This window comes from Syngnathus floridae, chromosome 10 (genome assembly GCF_059516105.1).
Source record: "Syngnathus floridae isolate MCC-2025c chromosome 10, RoL_Sflo_1.0, whole genome shotgun sequence".
In the NCBI taxonomy this organism is placed as follows: domain Eukaryota; kingdom Metazoa; phylum Chordata; class Actinopteri; order Syngnathiformes; family Syngnathidae; genus Syngnathus; species Syngnathus floridae.
The window spans coordinates 14,595,841-14,616,740 of record NC_142422.1 but is presented as its reverse complement, the minus strand read 5'-3'; the positions used below and the strand labels follow the sequence as shown (position 1 = coordinate 14,616,740).

The 20,900-nt window shown below is 48.4% G+C and overlaps 1 protein-coding gene and 1 pseudogene across 3 annotated transcripts; one reads left to right on the top strand and one right to left on the bottom strand.

Annotated features, from left to right (window-relative positions):
• Nucleotides 1-1,714: 1,714 nt before the first annotated feature.
• ankrd34a (ankyrin repeat domain 34A) lies at nucleotides 1,715-10,041 on the top strand. 3 transcript variants are annotated; one of them, XM_088386104.1, is made up of 3 exons: nucleotides 1,715-2,121; nucleotides 4,658-6,286; nucleotides 6,551-10,041. In XM_088386104.1, the coding sequence occupies exons 2-3, from the start codon at nucleotides 4,690-4,692 to the stop codon at nucleotides 6,688-6,690; spliced, it is 1,737 nt and encodes a 578-aa protein (XP_088242230.1). In that variant the 5' UTR covers nucleotides 1,715-2,121; nucleotides 4,658-4,689; the 3' UTR covers nucleotides 6,691-10,041. The 3 variants fall into 3 exon arrangements, with proteins under 3 accessions (XP_088242230.1, XP_088242231.1, XP_088242233.1); XM_088386105.1 differs by having other exon boundaries at nucleotides 1,715-2,265; XM_088386107.1 differs by having other exon boundaries at nucleotides 4,658-6,700.
• Nucleotides 7,716-15,000, bottom strand: LOC148392675 (ras GTPase-activating-like protein IQGAP3; annotated as a pseudogene).
• Nucleotides 15,001-20,900: the final 5,900 nt, after the last annotated feature.

The window sequence follows — 20,900 nt, the reverse complement described above, 5'->3', positions numbered from 1 at the left end:
GTTGTCTTGTCTTCCCTGATCCCGATTGTGTGCACCTGTGTAATTGACAATAATGGTCAGCACCTGTGTCCACGCCCTTTTGTGTGTATTTAGTCCGCGTCTTCCCCTTGTCCTGTGCCAGTGTGTCTTGCCTCGTCCCGACCACCAGCGATTCCTTGATGTCCGAGTTCTCAGTAAGACCCCTCCTCTTTGTCTCGCCACCGAGCGACGCTTTTGTTAGTACTGTGATTCCCATAGCCTTTTTGTCTCGCCTCAGTGCGACGCCTTTTGTTTGTACTTTTTGCCACGTGTTTTCCCTCGTAAGAGGCGTTTTGATTTGTACTTTTAGCCTTTTATCTCGCCTCAGTGCGACGCCTTCTGTTTGTACTTTTTGCCACGTGTTTTCCCTCGCAAGAGGCGTTTTGATTTGTACTTTTGATCAGTGTGCTTGCTGGAATAAATCCAAGAAAGAAACGACTCTGCATCCGAGTCCTTTGCCTTGTCCCGTGCCTGACAAGGCAAATGCCATTGCCAATCACCTGTTATCCAATTTACTCACTGCGTGCTCGTTTGATTTCTTCAGATTTAGGAAAATGCTAAGATACTGAAGCAGAAATTAGACTTACACAGGTTGGTTGAGTTCAATCACAATTCTTGTTCAGAAAGCTCTGTTTTCAGGAAAGTACAATACAGCGCTGGGCCTTTCAAGACCGGAAGGTCTCCATTCAGAAAAGGCAACGTTCAAGGTTCTTTGGTCAGCTTATATTCAGTCGGCCAGTGTGGGCCGAGTTTGATGGGTGATGAGTCTTTGGGGTGGGGCAAGTTCGCAGGAGAGTTTGATTCCATGGGAGTGGGTGCTGGTTCGGTGAGAGCTGGTTCCGTGGGGTTGGGTGCTGATTATGGGCGATTCGATGTGTGGGGCCTGTTGTTTTCCTTTCCGTCTTTCAGCCTTGACGATTATCTTTAGCTGGGCTGTCTACCTCTGGCACCTGCTGGTTTTATCTCCAAGTGACCTTCCTGTAAACATTCTCCTCCATTCTTGCACATACCACCTCATCCATTCATCATTCTTTCAATTTTGTCATTTTGTACGGAATTATGTGAGCTTTTGGCTGTGACATCATCTACGTATTTATTAATGTTCCCTGACTATGCAAAGTTTGTACTCACCACTTACCATGTTTTTGTTTGTTTGTTCTTTTGATCTCCATGTACTTCCTTACGTCATCATATTCTTAGTTTAACCATGCTTTCAACCATATCTTTTCTTTTTTAGGCAAAATATTTCCCTCTATCCAGAACGTTCAGTAGTAATCGAAAACTGGCATCTAGCATTAGTCAAAACACAAGATACAATCAAGTACTGAACATTTTTAGACGACTTTGGCAGTGTCCGTGATTTAGAAAATCATCAGGCATGCATTAAACAGTTCCTTAAGGGTCATTAAGCTATTCAGGCAATATATCAAAAACATTTATTTCAAAGTGCTCAGAAATATATATCAGATCATAAAGTTATAAAAACCTTTCTCATTACCACTTATCAAAAATGTCTAGTTATGTCTTCTTTATTGATTTGGTGTGTAGGTATAATTACATGCTTAAAATGTTTCTTTTATTTATTTAATATCTGAATATACCTGTCTGCTTATGTACTTTATTCAATGAGGTTTGAGCATATCTGTTTTTGTAGCTAGGCAGGACTTTTTGTATTTCGACCCCGTTCCTTCAGAGCTGTTAAAATACAACTCATCTCACAGGTGAGGCACATCAAGATGCTGTTTGGACAGCCTGACTTGTGCACAAGTGCGCCTGGGGCTTCCCTCAAAAACAGCTCATGAATAAAGGAAGCAAAAATCAAAGTGTTTAGACACCTGCACTCTCACGGCTCGAGCTGATTCGTCTGTGGGTACGGCTTTAGGCACCTGCAAACAAGTGGCTGTTCTCGGTTGTCATAGTGACAGTCAAGTTACATGCTGATGCTAACGTAGCCACGTCACTCGGATGCAGCCAGCTAAGAGTTAAACTGCTCAATGAGGACGAGGAGGAGGAAGAAGAGGAGGATCAATGCGTCAGTCGTTCACGGCTTTCTTATGAAGATGAGAAAGATGAGGATGGCGATGAAGAATCTCTCGCCCGGCGGTAGGAAGAAAAATCTATTCTCTTTGCGTGAGCGCCCCTTCGTTCGTGCGTGTGCGTGCGTGCGTACGAGAAAGAGGCAGCAGTCTTGAAATATCGACAAGACTGCACGTGCGCGTGCAGCGATACGTGACGGCATCATGTCAGGTAAATGCTATGCTAAAGAGTAGCTCGCATACTTGCTAGAGACATCTAACCTCGCTGTTTTGAAGTTGTCGTGACATCATCATCATCCTACCGGCCATGACTTCATTGGGATGCCATTACAAACCCCACTATGATATCATCATGATACCAAGGTGACAGTGACGTGCGGTGAGGTTCATGACTGGGGAGGCACTGACATCGACATCACCCCCCCCCCCCCCCCGGTAAAATTTGTCCGGCACCTAACCGTGTCACAAAAAAGGTTGGGGAACGCTGCTCTAGAGTAGCTTATTCATTATTTTATTTGAACTATTTTAATTAAACTCCCATATCAACAGATCAACAGTCTTCACACATAAAAACACTCAATAAAGCACATAGAATCAAAAACTTGTTTAAGATCGTGTGTACCACTCCGTTTGAAAAGACATGCTCCGAAGTCCCGTTTGTCATGGAACGGACGCAGCAGGGCGACAGAACGCAGCTTGGACCAGGGTTTATTGAGAAAACTCAAAAGGCAAACTATAGATACTTGACTATGCACATGAATAACGGAACAGAAAGACAAAATAAGACTAGAACAGACTGCAGACAAGAACAAACCGACAGAGAGTGACATGCAGACAGGACTTAAATACACGCAACAGGTAACGAGAGGCAGGTGACCGTGATTAGTCATAGATTGAGAGACACAGGAAGGGAGGGGCGAGCACACAGACACTGACACCGTTGTCCGAATTAAACCTTTTAACTCCGGAGTTAGTAACTGATGACCTCCTGCTTCAACCGAAAATCCATAGTTGAAAATCGTTTGAGTTTGTATATGTAATCCTCCATTGTAAAACCAAATGTAAAAACAAAAAAGCCCGAATGTAAAACGAAATAAATGGACAACTTGTTGTTCACTGTAAATTTGAACTGGAGATCACTTATTCTACAGGTGGGCGCATGAAGCATCCCAGGATCACTAGCGCTCCCTGCCATAAGGCTGGAGAACCTGTTTTTGTTGCCTCCTTTGGGTCTCTTTTCAAAGCCGATTTGTTCATCTAAAGCAGTGGTTCCCAAGGTGGGCGGTACCGCCCCCAGGGCGGTAGAAAGATCTGGGGGGGCGGTGAGGAAGAAGAGGGCGGTAGGGGGGCGGTGAGGACAAAGGGGGCGGTAGGGGGCAGCAGTCCGAAGTCAGAAGTTGAAGGTGGCGGTAGGGGGGCGGCAATCCGAAGTCAGAAGTTTGAACGTTTGTTTGACGACACATGTGCAGTAGGACGAGTCAGTCGACGGGGGGGGGGGCATGGCCTCCCTTGCCTCCTCTGACCGCACGTCCCTGCAAGGTGACATCACAAACGCAACTGTGATGTCACTATTACATAAACATGTCACCGCAATGTCACTAGCCAGGTTCCCGTGGTGACCAAATCAAATGAAAATGCTCCATCTAAACACCTCAATCCAGTGCTTTAAGTGGGTAAAAGTGCCCTGTGTGCAGAGAGAGAGAGAGAGAGAGAGAGAGAGAGAGAGAGAGAGAGAGAGAGAGAGAGAGAGAGAGAGAGAGAGAGAGAGAGAGAGAGAGGCAAATGTACCCCAAGACCACCAGAGACTGTGGCACAAAGCATAACACAGAAGAGAAGATACTGTAGGCTCATTCTGAAAAATTGGCTGCACGATAGCTAGAGGCTAACATTGAGAAGTGCTGGTACCCCAGATTGGCCACTTAAAGCACCACATCTGTCACGGATCGGATGGAACATGGAGCAGGGCGACCAAGTGCAGCTTAGACCAGGGTTTATTGAGGGAAAAGGGAAGTGGAACGAGGCATCGAGGGAAACAGACGAGAACTGGCAAACTAATGACATGACAGACTGACCGACAGGGATTGCAAACTGAAACAGACTCGAAACAGACAGGAACCACAAGGACAGCAAACGTGACGACAGCAAACGTGACGACATCAAAGATCCGACAGGGAGTGAGGGGCAGACAGGACTTATATACACGACAGGTAACGAGAGGCAGGTGGGAATAATCACACTGATCATGGGCACACAGGAGGGGAGGGGCGAGCACACAGACACACGAACAGAACTATGACACGATCGGGGACGAATCCTGACAACATCGATCGGAATGACGGGCTCCAATTGGCAGGGGTGCTCTGTTATTTTCGCCCATCGCAACACGCTGTAATGGGAGTGTGCAGATTGGTCTTGGCCTGGCGACGTCGTCGTTCACGCACGCGAAAATGGCGGCTTCCAAACAGAACCAGTCTGCCCTGGATGGGAAGGCAATGTTTTGAAGCATTTGGCACCTGTTGCTTTGCTAAGATGACCAGAGATGGAATGACAAAAAAACACCTACAGCGAAACCCACCAACATTTTCTCTGGGCTCCTTCCCCAGGTCCGGCAACATCCTGAAAAGACCTCCTGACCATGGGAGACGCGGACCGGCCGCAGATGGAAGGCAATGCCCTCCTCAAAGCCGTCTCCCAGGGGAAGCTAAGGCTGACCCGTCTGCTGCTAGAGGGCGGCGCCTACGTCAATGAGGGGAACGAGCTGGGCCAAACCCCGGTCTCAGCGGCCTGCCTGGCCGGCTACGAGGATCCTCAGACCCGCTTGCGCATGGTGCGCTACTTGCTGGAGAAGGGTGCTGACCCCAACATCCCAGACAAGAGCGGCAGAACGGCCTTGATGCACGCCTGCGCTAAGCGGGCCGGGAAGGAAGCCGTCTCCCTCTTGCTGGAGAATGGGGCCGACCCCAGTCTCAAAGACTACTCGGGATGCTCGGCCCTCATGCATGCCCTGAACAAGGGCGACCGTGACACCCTGCAGGTCCTGCTGGATGCCTGCAGGGCCAAAGGCAAGGAGGTCATCATCATCACTACCGACACGTCACCATCCGGTACCAAAAAGACAAAGCAGTACCTAAACTCTCCTCCGTCTCCGGGCGTGGCCGACAAGGTGTCCCCCGAGTGCACACCCGCCGCCTGCATGTCTCCATCGGACGTGGAGATCGTCACCTCATCTCCAACGGGGTGCGACACGGGAGGAGATGAGGATCGAATTTTCAGCTTCCCGCTGGCCTCTGCGTTGCCGCTACTCGACAGCCGGCCTCAGGGAGATAAGAGAGCGGCGGCAGCAGTGGCACCTCCTCGCAAGCTGCTCAAGAGGCTCAACTCAGAGCCTTGGGGTCTGGTGACCCCCTTGGTTTCGGGCGGGCTTCCTCAGGAGAGCGTCAGGGGGCTTCTGGAGGAAGCGGAGGGAGTCTGCTGTCTCAGTCATCGAATGAACGGACTGTGCCTCAGCGAGTTTGCCAGACCTCTGTTGTCACGCCGACACAGCATCGAGACCCACGAGCCTTGTTCCCCAGAAGGCACGGAGCAGCCCGGCTCTGAGGTCCTCGCCCACTCCTCCTGGGTGGACAAGGTTCAGCAGCACCAAACGTTACATTGCAGGAAACCACCGCCGGAGTCCCAAGAATACGCCGCCGGTCATCAGAGCTTGGTATATCCCAAACTGACCCGGACGGAGTATTACAAGGCTGACGGCCACGCGGGCCCAGAATCCATCCCCGCATCCCCTGAATCTGGGCAGGTGTCTGTGGAGCGGAGGAGGTACAATGGGTCCCCCCTTTCCCTGGTCGCCAGCTCATCTCGGGAGTCTCTAGAGAACATCCCCAACCCCGTGTCCCCTGCGGCAGCGCGTCACCGGAGCCCCGGACTCCTGGAGCGGCGCGGCTCGGGCACCTTACTCCTGGATCGCATCGCCCACACCAGGCCCGGTTTCCTGCCACCGCTCAACATCAACCTCCAGAGACCCATCCCAGATATCCGCTGCAACAGCAAGCCCCCCTCGCCAGTTCACGCCGCTCACAAAATCTTGGTTCCCGTGGTCCCAGCTTCGCCCAAACGCAATCCTGACTTCAAGGTGAAAAAAAAGCTCACGAGGAGGCACTCCATGCAAACGGAGCAGATGAAGCAGCTCTCCACCTTCCAAGAGATTCTGGCTGAGAAGGTCATGGAGTCAAACGGTGATTGACATCTTCATGGATGGGCCAACCGTTTCTGCTCTTCAACGGGGTGTCCTGCTAAGAAACATCTCTTCAGCACAGGCTTTGCCATGTTTGATATCGTCACTTTCCTAATTAGACACACAAAGGGGCAATATACATACTGGATATTGATGTGTCAGCTTAATTATTTGGCAAAATATGTGTTCTCAATCTTAGCTCGGGCCGACAGAGTGTTGATGGGTGGAGCTTATGTGTTTGATATCTTTTCATCATCCGAGGTAGAAGCTGTGACCGTCGGGCCGGGGGACTGCCGAGGCTCCGGCTGGAGGACGTCTTCGTCGGTCTCAAGACCACCAGAAGGTTTTGCGAGATCACTGCTTGTTCATTTGAATGGAGACCATGCGATGTGCGCTGCTTGCTAATGGTTTTCTTTTTTTTTTTTTTTTCCACAAGTTTGAATATTTCTTCAATCTGTACGCATGAATTAGTCAATGTGAAAAAACATAATACATGTTTCTACAGCTTAACGAGTTGACGGTGGCCAATTGACTTGAAAGCAGGCAACGGGCGTGCGCAATAGATAGTACGCCCAACATCTGTCGGCCAATCAGAGGATAGTGACGACACGGCCCGCTGGTTCATTCTGAGGAACGGTTCCAATGTGACCACAGGGCCCCAAAAACCTGGCACGGGAACAGAGGAACTTAGTTGTTTTGGGTACAACGAAAACGGCTGGCAAGTGAGAGGGGAGAGTGGTCGTCCTCAGACGAGCTTCCATAGTAGAAGCTATACATTGCGCATTAGTAATGACAGTGGGGCACAGCTCCTCACAGCATCCCCAATCCAACCCTTAATGCTGAGTGTCAAGCAGGGAGGTATCGGGTACCATTTCTTTTATAGTCTTTTTGGTATGACTCGGCCGGGGCGAGGATTGAAACCACGACCTCCCAGTCTCAGGGCGGACACTCATACCACAAAGCCACTGAGCTGGAGGGGGTGGGGCTGAAAAGTGGGCAGACCCGTGCAGGGTTAAAATATTTTCTATAACACTAGACAAGCTAGGCTTATTGTTCATTTGCTGACAATCTATTGATTTTTCGCTCACTCAATCAATTGATTGATTTTCTTCCCAAGGTGGCACAACAAGTGACTGAAGGCTTATTATGCTTCTACTTCAGCTGAAAAGACGTTTCTTTGGCCAGTGATGTTTTTCGATGCTGACTTGTCTTCGGCATGGGTTTCTATTGATGAGCTTTTCGCCTGAGCGCACATTGGTATTCGCAAGGAGCACACACGAGTGCCACATGGCCACATGCATGTTGTACTGTCCACACGTGCTTGTCAAAAAACACTTCCATGTTTTGTCTCGCACAGGACAGTTCTTAACAAATGTGAAGAAAGTTACAAATATGTACACAGTACAAAAGTGATGGTGGTTATCTGTGGATCAATTGAAAGATGAAAACAAAGTAAGCTCCCCAAGGTTTATTTTTCATTTGTTGAAGAACTTTTTGTTGAGGAGGAATATGAGCAAGTTGACGTTGACTTTGGCTTTGTCAAACGTCTTCATCACTGCCACGCCGTCATACTGCAACTGGAGGAGGTCCTTGAGGCACACGAGCGATTGATGGCTGGCGTTTGCAGTGACACACGCGCTTAGCGTTACCTGGTATTTGATGTGGAATTCTTCCATGTCCACGTCGAGGAAGTGAGCTTTGCCAAGGAAGCTTCCTTTTTCTGCGCCGTTGGTGATATCGAAGACTACATTCTTGAACCTTCAGCCAAAAGAGAGACGACAGGAGCCTTATGAGAAGGCTCAACTCTTCTGGTTGGATTTTGCGATGACTCTATTGTGCGTATTCACTCAAAATGTAATCTATTTTTATTCATTTATTTATTTAGAATACTCATACTATCCAACTGGTGGTGACATTTCAATGACATTATCTATGAATACGATATATGAGGAGCGTTACTTGCTGGCGATCATCTCCAACCAGTAGGGTCCCACATGCCAACGTGTAAGAAAAGTACTATTAGACGCAGCAGCTTTCTTTTTGAAAAGGGGCCAAAGCGCCAGCAGGCGTTGCAACTTGGTGGCATCTGGCCAGATGAGGAGCACCATCTTTTGAGTCCGTCTTTGATTTTCTTCACGAAAACTAAGGCCAAATTGCTCCTCTTAGCGCTGACCAGTTTTATTTCTCCAAACCAACCACCGCATGCACACTCAGAGTCGGGGGCAGGTCCTGGATCTCCAGCAGAACGCCCTTCTCGTGCAGGCGCGTGGCCGTGTAGCTCACAAGCGGAACTTTCTTTTTGGCTCGCGCATCCTCCGTTTTCTTATCACCGGGTCGCCGACAAAGGCCAGTGGGTGCCAAGGAGCGGCTGACAAGCGGCTGACGAGCACCCTACCCGACGGCCGTCAGCCAGTCCAAACAGGAAGCAATGTAATGTCCATAGTAGTCCACCTGCTGGCCCAGAAAGCCGCTCTAGGTGCGCAGGCAGCACAGAGTCTGGCCCAGTTTCGTGAGCTCCACCCCCCGCGGCCAGCATATCCTGTAACTGGTGGGAAGCGACGTCAGCAACAAGAAGCAGGCGGGGCGGCGTCACGCGCGATCATATCAAGGATGCCCCCGAATGGCCCGCATGGCGCGAGGACGCCCAACGCCTCGAGACGGCGAATGTTTTGGCCGATCTTGCGCTTCTTCTCCTCCAGGCTCAGAGCTGTGGCCATGCCGGACGCCCTCCTCTTCATCTTGTCCGGCATGTGCGCGTCCTGAATCGCGCGGCGCCACATCAGTTCCCGGTGGCGCGCTCCCTGTTTCCACAAGCGACTGTGAGCAGAGGAGCCTTGCAACATATCTGCCGCAAACAGCATGCACAACGACATGCACAACGACATGCACAAGAGAGGTGCAGGAACGCGCGAGGACACGAGGCAAAAAGATGGCGAACTGGGACATGAGAAAGCTCTGCAACAGCACACAAGCATGAAAATAATGTGATGGACATGAAACTAGACCGATTTGCGATCAGATGAGGACCACGCGCGACTGCCATCGCACTTCAAGCGACTCCTTTAAAGTTGTTTGGCCCAAGCAAACAAAGATTAGATGACACTCAGAGTTGCTGTCCATCGAGTGAGGAGGAGGAGTCGGTGGTAGTGCGAGAACCCGACTGACCTGGTCAGGCAAGGCAGCAGCTCCCAGTACATTGACGAGTGTGTCCCCCGGCTGTGTCCGGATCACGTCCGCCACCAGTTGTTTGGTGCTGAACACAAAGCGCCGTCAGTGAGGCCGCCCGCCGCTAATTTGGGGCGACCCGGTGGGCAGGGGTACGACAGCAGTAGCCCGCCCGCGTCGTCCTGAAGCTCCTCCAAAGCTTCAAACTTGTTTGTGAGCATCAAAGAAACTTCCATCTTGCCCCAGGCCCACTGGCATCCGGCATCTGCTGCCCAACACAAATGACAGACACCCCAGCGTCAGCGCACTCGCTGCCGCTCCCATTGAGCTGATGCTGCCAGTACCCGGGGCCGTGGCAGCGCTCCCCATGAGCTCCTGCAGGCTGGGAATTGGGCCCACATCAGCCAGCAGAAGTCTGAGCGGGTCGGTGGGATCGGGACACAAAGCCTCGCGGTGTTCCAGCTGCACGACGCCACCGTGCTGAACAGACCCCACGTGACCGGCGTCGGGCCAACAAACGCCAAGGCCTACCTTGTGCATGTCCAGCAGCTCACCGAGTGAGATGTAGACGAGCGGCCGGCTGAACATCAGCGTCTCAGAGTACTCGTCCATCGCAAAGCGCTCCGCCGGCTCGGGAACGTCACATACGCACCACACAAACTTCCTGCCGCATGCCGAGATGACACTCTTAAGGCCACGGCCATCCTTCCTTTCGTAGATGGCTGCGCTCAAGTAAAGTGGCCATTTCCTCCATGCTTGGCTTAGATGAGGTACGGCTATTATCTATTGAAGAGGCGGCGGTTTGCATCCAGACCTGAAGGTGGCGTGCGCACGCGCAACGTAGCAGTTGACTGCCATCGCACTCCAAGTGACTCCTTTAAAGTTGTTTGGCCCAAGCGCACTAAGATTAGATGACACTCAGAGCTGCTGTCCACCGAGTGAGGAGGAGGAGTCGGTGGTAGTGCGAGAACCCGACTGACCTGTTCAGGCGAGGCAGCAGCTCCCAGTACATCGACGAGTGTCCCCCCCCCCCGGCTGCGTCCGGATCACGTCCACCACCAGCTATTTGGTGCTGAACACAAAGCGCCGTCAGTGAGGATGCCCACAGCTAATTTAGGGCGATCCGGTGGGCAGGCGTGCGACAACAATTGAGGGCATTGACGTGTTCGCCGTGTCCCAGGAAGAGCTCGGTGGCGGCAGCGCGCTGCAGCAGGCGGGCCACCGATCCCAGCAGGTGGCGGCGCTCTGGCCGCAGGGCTCCTGGCACCCCCTAAGGCTCCAACACGTCAAAAGGACCTGTGCGCAGACAGGATGACATCAGCGCAACGGACCTGGTTCGTGCCGTTCGAAAAGGCTTCGTTTCAAACGGCCCTGCTTTGGTAAGTGGTAATTTGTGATGACCTTGTAGACTTCATCTTCACTGGTAGCTGGAAACGTTGCCCTCAGGGTGTCCCGAAGAACCTTCACCGTGTAGCAGAAGGCATATCTGCACAAACATGAGCACTGGTGTGAAAAACAAAGAAAAAAGGCGGGGAGGGACTGTCAAAGAGACAGCGCACAGGAGTTTATTGATGTTGGAGGTGATGGCCTTGAGGATCCTTTGGGTCAGGTTGTGCAGGTTCACCATGGCGATGTTGACACGGTGGCGGACTTCGGGATGAGACAGAGCGTCCTCGGGGGAGATGTCGTAGGGAAGCGAGCTGGCGGGAGGGGCAGGTGAGCGGGCGGCTGACGGGTCGGGATTCGGGAGGGCGCGGTCAAATCTCTTGGGTCCACTCCGGCTCTCTGTCTGGTTGATCCAGCTCTTGTAGACGTCCAGGGGGTGGTCCTGATGTTGAGGTCGCCGACCACCAGGACCTCATGCAGCACCAGACCCAGCACCTCCCGCAGGACGTTGCGGCAGCGCTCGTGTCGGTAGAAGTTGAGCACCATCTTGATTACGAAGGGGCTCCCCCTGATCACGTCCTGGGGCTCGCTCACCTTGGACCTGATCACGACACGCTCATCAGCCCGGCGGCGGACGCCCTCAAATCATTCGGTCTCCACTGCCGGAGGCGTTTCTATTGGTCAACTGCAGATTGCTCCCGTATGGACCCAGCCTATTGGCGATATATCCCGACGGCAACACGGCCAATGTGTTGTAGGTGGACTCCATTGCAAACAGGCTGGGTTGACTTGGGCACGCCTTGTCTATTGCAATCTGAGCCATAGACGAAAAGAGAGATCTCACACGGTTTGTCTGCAAGTTGGACAACCATGGCGCCAACTAACAATCCGTGTCGATGCAAGCATGGCGGGGCTTTGGATTGGAGATCAGCGCAGCTTTTGCACTTGAGATAGAGTGCAGGGTGTGAATCTCAGCTTGTCAAGTTGAGTAAAAGTGAGAGAAATGCCAAAACATTGGGAGTCAGAAATTAGGGACAGCTCACACTCCAGCCCCTGAGTCTAACAGCCTGACATGTTTGCTTGCACTTTCTTGCATTTGTTTTTTGTTGGTGAATTGATTAAAGATGCGGTGAAAAATCGGATTGCCTGGCGAAAGAACTGTTTTGGTAGGTTTGCTGCTGATACTGTCACAGAATACAAAATTGTGTGGCTCTAAACCCATTTTGTGCGCTGAAGCAAGCAAGCAGAGACAAGTGGGCAGAAAAAATGCGGTGGTGGGGATGCGGTATGGAACCTGATCTCAAAATGGAGCGCCTGCGTGAACAGCTGCAGGAGCAGGAAGGCTTCCCGATCATCTGCTCCGTAGTCGAATAGGCTGAAGACGAGCATCTCCACAAAGGACGAGCAGCGATTCTGCGACATCAGGAAGATCAGCTGCGCCAAGTAGGACGGTCGAGTCTGAAACACAGCATCGTCTTGAGTGGACTTGAAACGTAACCCGCACGCGAACACACACGCCCCACCTGGAGCAGGTAGAAGAGGTTCTCGTAGGCCTCCAGTCTCGGCTCAGTACCTTCAAGCCTTTACTCCTCTCCACATCCATCAGTTCCGACAGCTTCTCCTTGTTCTTCTTGGTCAGCTTCTTGCAATGAGCCTCCACTTCCTGGAGGGGGCGCCGAGCTGTGGCCGGACCAAGCGGCAGGACCAAGCGGCAGGAGCGGCTCACCTGCAGGGTGGCCCTGCTGCGCACCAGCAGTCCGATCTTCAGGTCCATCAGGTCCAGGTCGTCCTCCAGCTGCCAGTTGAAGCGGATGGTCCAGGACACCTCCTGCTGAAGATGTGCCAGATCTGCCTCCTCCCTGATGTCACCGTGGCCCTAATCCAGCAAGTGGATGAACTTCCTGAGCACACTTAAGGGGGGGGCGTGTCCCCTCGCACTGGGACGGGAGCGGCCGTGAGTCTTCAGGTGACTAATCGTACACTCTGAGAGCTTACCCACCATCTTGTACTCAGCCGTGCCCGACTGCCTCGGAAAAAGCTCTGGATCTTTACAGCGGCGGCCACCTGCGGAACCGTGCGTTGGCTTACTCGGGGATACCATGTGGCCTGCATCTCATTGGCCGAATTGTTGCACGCGCACACTCACGTTCTGTCGGAAAATGCTCAGCCGCGCAAGGTATTTTCTCCTGGCCAAGCACATCTTCACGGAGGCTTGAATCTGCAAACAAACATCACCACAACATGGACATCCAAAGAACGGAGTAGGGCTGTGAACGACTTCTCGGGCAACTCATTGACGCGCCCCGTCAAATTCACGTCAGGTCTCCACTCTGATTGAGTCATCGGGCTGAGGAAAACCAAAGGCAAGTGTCCTCCAATGATTGAAGTCCATCTCCATTAATCCTTGCCACTGTACAGCGGCTTTTGACAGTTGCGTAATGGCAACAGATGAGGTTCTGCTCTGTATTTTTGAGGTGGCGAAGGAGACGTACAAACCGGCCAGTCCAAACGGGATGGTGTTAGGCTGAGGTGATTGGGCAACTGTACAACGTGGGCAGGGTTGTCAATGAGTTGTTGGTTGTTGGCCTCACCTTGACCGCTGCCCTCCAGTTGCCAGAGAGAGATCCCAACCGCCGAATGTACACCCTCTGCTGGACGATCCTCCTCCAGTGAGCCTGAACCCAAAAAGGCCGGTTGTCAGTCGGAGCCGGGCACCACGCGATCGGTCGCCGCTTCTGGTACCTGGATGAGGATGACGGCGCAGATATGGTCGTGCAGGTAACGCTGGTGAGCCGCCAGTTGCCAGTGGGTGAGGAAGCTCCGAATGGCCGCCTGGAAACAGACGACCAACTCTGGGTTGTCGCCCCAAAGCTCATGGTGCTGGTGCGCCCGCCACACGTCGCTGACCACATCACAGCAGCCGCAGTCAGCCGTCGTCATGACAACCCTAAGCCGAAGCCTCACCAGGATGTCGCGCCGGTCCAGGAACACGCCGTTGTGGATGAACCCGGGCGGTTTCTCCCACGTGCCTTCCGGTGTGTGCAGGTGGATGAAGAAGGAGGAGCCGTTTTGCGTCATTTGGAAAGCCGCCCACTGACTCTTGTTGTCTCCTGCAAACATGCACCAGACTCAGCATCTGACCTCTGACCTTGTGCAGCGTCAAAAGCGAGGAGTCACCTGCGATGGCCTTGCGCCGCAGCAAAGCGCTGAGCGGCTGCTGGTACTCTGCTGCGCAGTGCCGCGTCACGCCCTGCAGCGCCAGCTCTGGTAGCAACAGCACTCGCAGCGTCTGCGCGGCCTGCTTCTCCCTCACGGCTTGATTGACAGCTGCCACCGCCAAACACACTACGCACGCGCGAGTGCACACACAGTCAGCACCCATTTCAAATTCAAATTGAGAGAATGTTTGCAAAATAAAAAAAGAAAAAACTCAATATCTGGACTTTGGAGTCACGATCTCCTGATCAAGATGTTTTGGCTTGCGATCAGATAAGGGTTTTTTTAGGCCTGGTCTTTCCGTTTTTCTATTTTACTGTTTTACTTCAAGCCCGAGGTGCAGAAGGAATCACAGATCAGATAAAAAGCACAACTGACTTACAAGATAGTGAACAATAGTGTTACAGATTTTAACAAGCCTGAACTCATGATAAAGAACAAAATCAATCTTTTGCATCCTAAGCTTGAAAAAAGCAAAAAAAAAAAGTACATAGATCCGGTTTACGGCAGCCGCAAAGCATGCGAACATCACAAAAACGCATCAGATGGGATTGACCCAATTCAGAGTCCGATTCTGTCCAACACTCACAAAGGAGCCGGATACCCGAATATCCGATAGGGACATCCCTACTTTGAAGTGGATGCATTGGAATAGGGAACAATACTGTAGGTTTGCAAGCAATTAAATACTTTTTTGTTTGTTTTCAGAATGTGAGGACAATGTCCCGACTTGAACTGAATTGAGGTAGACGTGGCCCTATTTTTTGTTGAAAAATTAATACGTTGAGCAGAAAAATGTGCAACACAGCAACAAGGCAAAAAGAATCATGTGAGCGACTCACGTTTCAGAGCTAGCCGAGTGCCCCGATTGGCTCGTCTCATGACTTCCTGGATGTCAGCCAATCGGGGCTCTTGGTCTCCCACATATTTGCTCAACTGAGAACACATGATGACCTTGGGTTGAAGCTCAAAATGTCACAGGTTGGAATGACAAGTCACATTTCTAGAGTCTCGCCTGAGTCAGGAATGTCGATTGGGCAGTTAGGGAAAAATAATTTGGCTAGATATTGAAGAAATCGAAATTAAAATTTCCACATTTTTCACTCATTTCAAATGCAGCTTAGCATTCATAGTATTCAACTAGCAAAATTTAACGACTATTTAACGAAATATCGTGAAGTTCAATCCGTTCAGCTGCATCCAATTCAAACCATGAAGAAGCATTGTCGATCATGTCTCTCAATCATATTTATTGTGTTTTTCCTTTTGCAAGTCTTGGGACTGACTGGGCAAACCATCGTGAGAGGCCAAAATGGAAAACAGGATGCCCCCTCCGGTCGACACAAGCAGTGATAGGCCACATTTTGGAGCCTCTACTCGTCTATCTGCTCAGCTGTCAGACGGCCATCTGCTCATGGGACACAACATTCAACGTGAGCGCACATCAAAACAACACATGTGCAAATGGGCAGTAGTGTTGCCACCTGTCGCGGATTTTCCTGATTGTGCCGGATTTTCATGGTCTTTCCTGGGGAAAAAATAAAAATAAAAAATCCAGGACACTGAGATGTTCCAGTGGCAGGGCAGTGGCAGGGCGGCTCAATCGGAATGGTGAGGTGGAAACGGAGTGTGTGCAGGATAAGGAGAGAGAGAACGGAAAGGATCCAGTGACTAAAGAGTGTGAAGTTTTATCGTGGTGGAGAGACGGATGACGAGCGTGCTACTTTTATCTTGGGTTAGAAGTGCGAAGGGCGCCATTGCTTACATTACTGACACTATAGCAATGTCAAAAGTCCTGATGCACTTTCCAAAATTTAAATGGGCCTCAGTGCACACGGAGCTTAATTTTGTCCGATCGCGCAACGGCAGCGCACCGCCGAACGCGCAACCGTAGTGCGTCGCTGACCGTGCAACTACACCGCGCTGGTAGCATTATTGTGACAGAGCCGTCGCTGAAATTTAGAAAATATTTTTAATGTCCTGATGTACTTTCCAAAATTTAAGTGGACCTCAGTGCGCAAGGAGCTTAATTTGGTCCGATCGCGCAACCGCAGCGCGCCGGGCGCTCACTGTCACATTGCTTTAAGAGCGCCTTTGTGTTTTAGGATTCAAGATTCAAGAGTTTTTATTCGCCAATTATTCGCCATGTTTGAGCGTGCCAAACAAGGAATTTGACTTCGGTACGTCACCGCCTCTGTTAAACATTTAGGTGAAATCATTCAATCATATAGGAAATGAGAACCCTTGAGAAGAGACCACAGATGGGGGGGTCCTTTCAGGATGACCAGGCTGCAATGGATGCAAAGAGGACACAGTACAAACAGTGTAGACCAGGGGTGCCCAAACATTTTCAGCTCGCGAGCTACTTTTGAAATGACCAAGTCACAAAGATCTACCCACAAAAAAAATAATTTATTTTTTATATATATATATATATATATATATATATATATAATTTATTATATATATATATATATAAAATAAATTATTTTTAATTTATAATTAATATATAATATAATATATAATATATAATATATAATTAATTTATTAATCTATATATCTATATATATATATATATATGGCTGACGTAATTTTGGGAAGTCCAAATGATCACACATGGAACTATACATATATATAAATAATATATATATATATATATATATATATATATATAGTTGGATTTTGAGACAATTTAGGGAGCGCGCTATCTGCAGCCTGTTATCCAATTTACTCACTGCCTGCTCGTTTGATTTCTTCAGATTTAGGAAAATGCTAAGACACTGAAGCAGAAATTAGACTTACACAGGTTGGTTGAGTTCAATCACAATTCTTGTTCAGAAAGCTCTGTTTTCAGGAAAGTACAATACAGCGCTTCAAGAGCAGAAAGTCTCCATTCAGAAAAGGCAACATTCAAGGTTCTTTGGTCAGCTTATATTCATTTGCACATGCCAGTGTGGGCCGAGTTTGATGGGTGATGAGTCAGGGGGTGTGACAAGTTCGCAGGAGATTCTGATTCCATGGGAGTGGTGCTGGTTATGGGCAATTCGGTGTGTGTGGGGGCTGTTGTCTTCCATCCCGTCTTTCGGCCTTGGTGATCATCTGTGGCCGAGTCCTTGGCTGGCTCGCTCTGGCACCTGCTGGTTTTTATCTCCACGTGACCTTCCTGTGAACATTCTCCTCCATTCTTGCACATACACTGTCGCACCTCATTTTTTCAATTTTGTCATTTTTGTGAGCTTTTGGCTGTGACATCATTAATCTATTACTGTTCCCTGACTATGCAAAGTTTGTTCTTTTGATACTCCATGTCTTTGCACTGTTAAAAATGGCTGTGAAATCTACAGTTACTTACTGTATTAAACACAGTAACCTTACTGTGTATGATTATTACAGTAGAATGCTGTAATTGTTACAGTTACAACTCGTAAACATGACAAAATCACAGTAGGATAAGTATTACAGTGAAAAACACAGTAGTCGAAGCATTACTGTAAAAAAATCACAATAGCCAGTATAGTACTGTAAATAGAAAAGTAAACTTACTGTAATTTTATTGTCAATGGCGACTGTTAAAAATGACTGTGAAATCTACAGTTACTTACTGTATTAAACACAGTGATCTTATTGTGTACGATTTTTACATTAGCTTGCTGTAATTGTTGCAGTTAAACTTCGTAAACATGACAAAATCACAGTAGGATAAGTATTACAATGAAAAACACAGTAGTCGAAGCATTACTGTAAAAAAATCACAATAGCCGGCCGGTATAGTACTACTGTATTTTTATTGTCAATGTCTTTGATGAATGAACATTGAAAATTCCTATTTAAGTTTTTATATATATATATATAAAATGTTTTTACAGTAAGTTACTGGTTAATTGCTGCCAGTTAATTACTGTAAAATGTTTTTACAATAAGTTACTGGTTAATTGCTGCCAGTTAATCACTGTAAAATGTTTTTACAATAAGTTGCTGGTTAATTGCTGCCAGTTAATTACTGTAAAGTTTACAGGAATTTTTTTACAGTGTGCTTACGTCATTATATTAATCATGCTTCCAACCGTATCTTTTCTTTGTTAGGCAAAATATTTCCCTCTGTGCAGAGTGTTCAGTAGTAATCGAAAAGCTGGCGTCTCGCATTAGGCGACATATGACGTTTAGTCAAAACACAAGATATAATCAAGTACTGAACGGTCAAGACGACTCTGGCCGCGTCCATGATTTAGAGAAAAAACAACAGGCATGCATTACACAGTTCCTTAAAGGTCATTAAGCTATTTAGGCAATATATCAAAAGACATTTGTTATTTCAAAGTGCTCAGAAATACATATCAGATCAGAAAGTTATAAGACCTAAAATCTGTTTTTGTAGCTAGGCAGGACTTTGACCCCATTCCTTCACTATATATGTATATATATATATATATATATATATGCGTGAAAAAAAGTCCTCCCATTCACTATGAAAGTGATACTTTTTTAAAAATCTTTTTACTATGTCCAGCTGCTCTTTTTATACCCTTTCTTAAATTTAAGAGAAAAAACAGGGATCTGACAATTGGTGGAAACTCGCGAGCGTTAGTGTTGTGTTGTTCGCGCCGTTGTTTGCGCACGTGTCAAGTGCGAAAAAAGCCCAAAAACATTTTAATGTCACGCGATCGACCGGTCGATCGCGATCGACGTATTGGGCACCCCTGGTGTAGACAATTCAAAAAAAGGTGTGGAGCGCAGGATGTAATGGCACAGCAATGACTCTGAGACTCTTAAGAGTGGTGTGAGTTCATCAGAACAACAGCCTGGGGGAAGAAACTGTCTCTGTGTGTGCTGATTTTGGCGTACAGAGCTCTATAACGCCGTCCGGAGGGGAGTAGTTCGAACAGACTGCAACCTGGGTGAGAAGGGTCTGTAGAGATGTTACTTGCACGTTTCCTGGTCCTGGACAGGTACAAGTCTTGGATAGATGGGAGGTTAATTCCAATGATCTTTTCTGCAGTCCTGATTGCCCGTTGCAGTCTGTGGTTGTCTCGTTTGGAACCCGATCCAAACCAGACAGTGATGGAGGTGGAGAGGACAGACTGGATGATGACAGTGTAGAAGGTTTTCAGCAGCTCCCGCGATAGGTTGAACTTCTTGAGCTGTCTCAGGAAGTACAGCCTCTGCTGGGCCTTCTTCCGGACAGAGTCTATGTGGTCGGTCCATTTCAGATCCCGAGAGATTGTGGCTCCCAGGAACTTGAAGGTGTCTGTGGTGTCGAGTTACATGGTGGATAGGATGGTAAAAGATGGTGCGTGAGTGTATATTGGATTTGGCCCAGACGAATTGGCTTAAATGAAATTCCAAATTTCAAAGTTTGACATGGAAGACCTGAAGAAAGGGGCCTGAGTAGAGGTTACTTAAAAGTTAGTTCTTCAAAATTAACTAATGTTAAATTGGTAAAGTGGAATTTGTTGGTTGAACCAGTAAACCTCCATTCCCGTTCCAAATTTCACCAGAAGATGGTGCCAAATCAGATTGACCTAACAGTAAATTAATAGTTTAAAAAGTTGTTGATTAGATGAAGACTTGTTCTGAAGCACAGCAACACCCAATTTTGGATTATGTTATATTATTTTGTTTTGCTATAATATACTTTGAAACTGCTTGAATATTTTAATTTGCTAATTCGGGAAGCCCATGCTCATCGTTAGCTAATGAGAATGAGACATGTTAATCACAGTTAGAGTAAGCTGCAATACACAATATACTTTATTTTATTCTGCTTTGCAATACTGTATAGTTAGTAGCAACTTGAGCAGCATCATAGCACTGATGTTTCATTTACATAAAACAAACATTTATAAAAGGTTCGTTCAGACAAAGAGCATCGCTCTCTCTCGCCCAGTGGCCTTTCCCCGTTAGGAGTATGGCCCTGCGGCTACTGCCGTGGGTCGAGAACGCCGATTAGACAAAGATAGATTTCATTCTTTATGAGATTGACCCTAGGTCCGTTAAAATTAATTTATACTATCTTCAAATTGGACTGAGTCAAATTTTAAGATCAAAGACAGGCTAGGAGATGCAGACCTCGGTGCAGGAGACAGGAACCATTTTTAGGGCGTCGTCATCTCCATTCTTTAGGCCAGCCTGTTAGGGTTGATAGATTAGTTTGATCCTATGCTTATGTTGGAATGTAACCTGTAATAATTAACCTAGCTTGTCCTGTCCTAACAAAAGTAGTAGAACAAAGTGCTAAGATCTTTTGAACTGAGTGACCAGCTGCGGAGGAAGCAATCAAAGTTGTTCTGTTTACACAACGTCGTAAAAGACCCCCTGCTATGCTTTGACCAGAGGCCAGGGGCTTTAACCCCATCCTGTCCACTCTCACCTCCACTCTCATCTCCACTCTCACCCCCACCCTGTTTCTCTCAATAAAAACGCTCTTGCAAGAGGCCTGAGCCAGACCTCATTCGATCATCGCTGTACGGACAGCGACGAAGGGCTCTCCATTTGTAAATGCTTAAAAAGGGCATACTGTCTCCCGTGTGGTTCTTGCAAAAATAAGTTAGAGTGAGCACCACTCTAACACAGCCTGTTCTTTTAAACAGAATTCAGATTTTGGAACAAGGAGAACTGATCACTCGACTTTTCCACCAAACAGCATTTTAGACCTCTAGCCTCTTACCCTTTTTTACTATATTTTTGAGTTTTCAATCGAGAGAACTTCGAGACTGAATAAATTTTGCTCTATTGAGAATGGTGAGTGGAAATTATTGTTAAACAAGTTCCTGTGGTCTTAACAAAGACAGCTAAACTATTCCTAGCGGATAACTAAAGCAACAATCTTAAAAGGGAAGGAGAGCCGCTTA

Excerpts from the sequence above, each read along its gene's own strand:
- ankrd34a (XM_088386104.1), top strand. The coding sequence starts at position 4,690 with ATGGGAGACGCGGACCGGCCGCAGATGGAAGGCAATGCCCTCCTCAAA. Across the intron at positions 6,287-6,550 it reads GAAGGTCATGGAGTCAAACG|AAGCTGTGACCGTCGGGCCG; the intron begins GTGATTGACATC and ends CATCCGAGGTAG.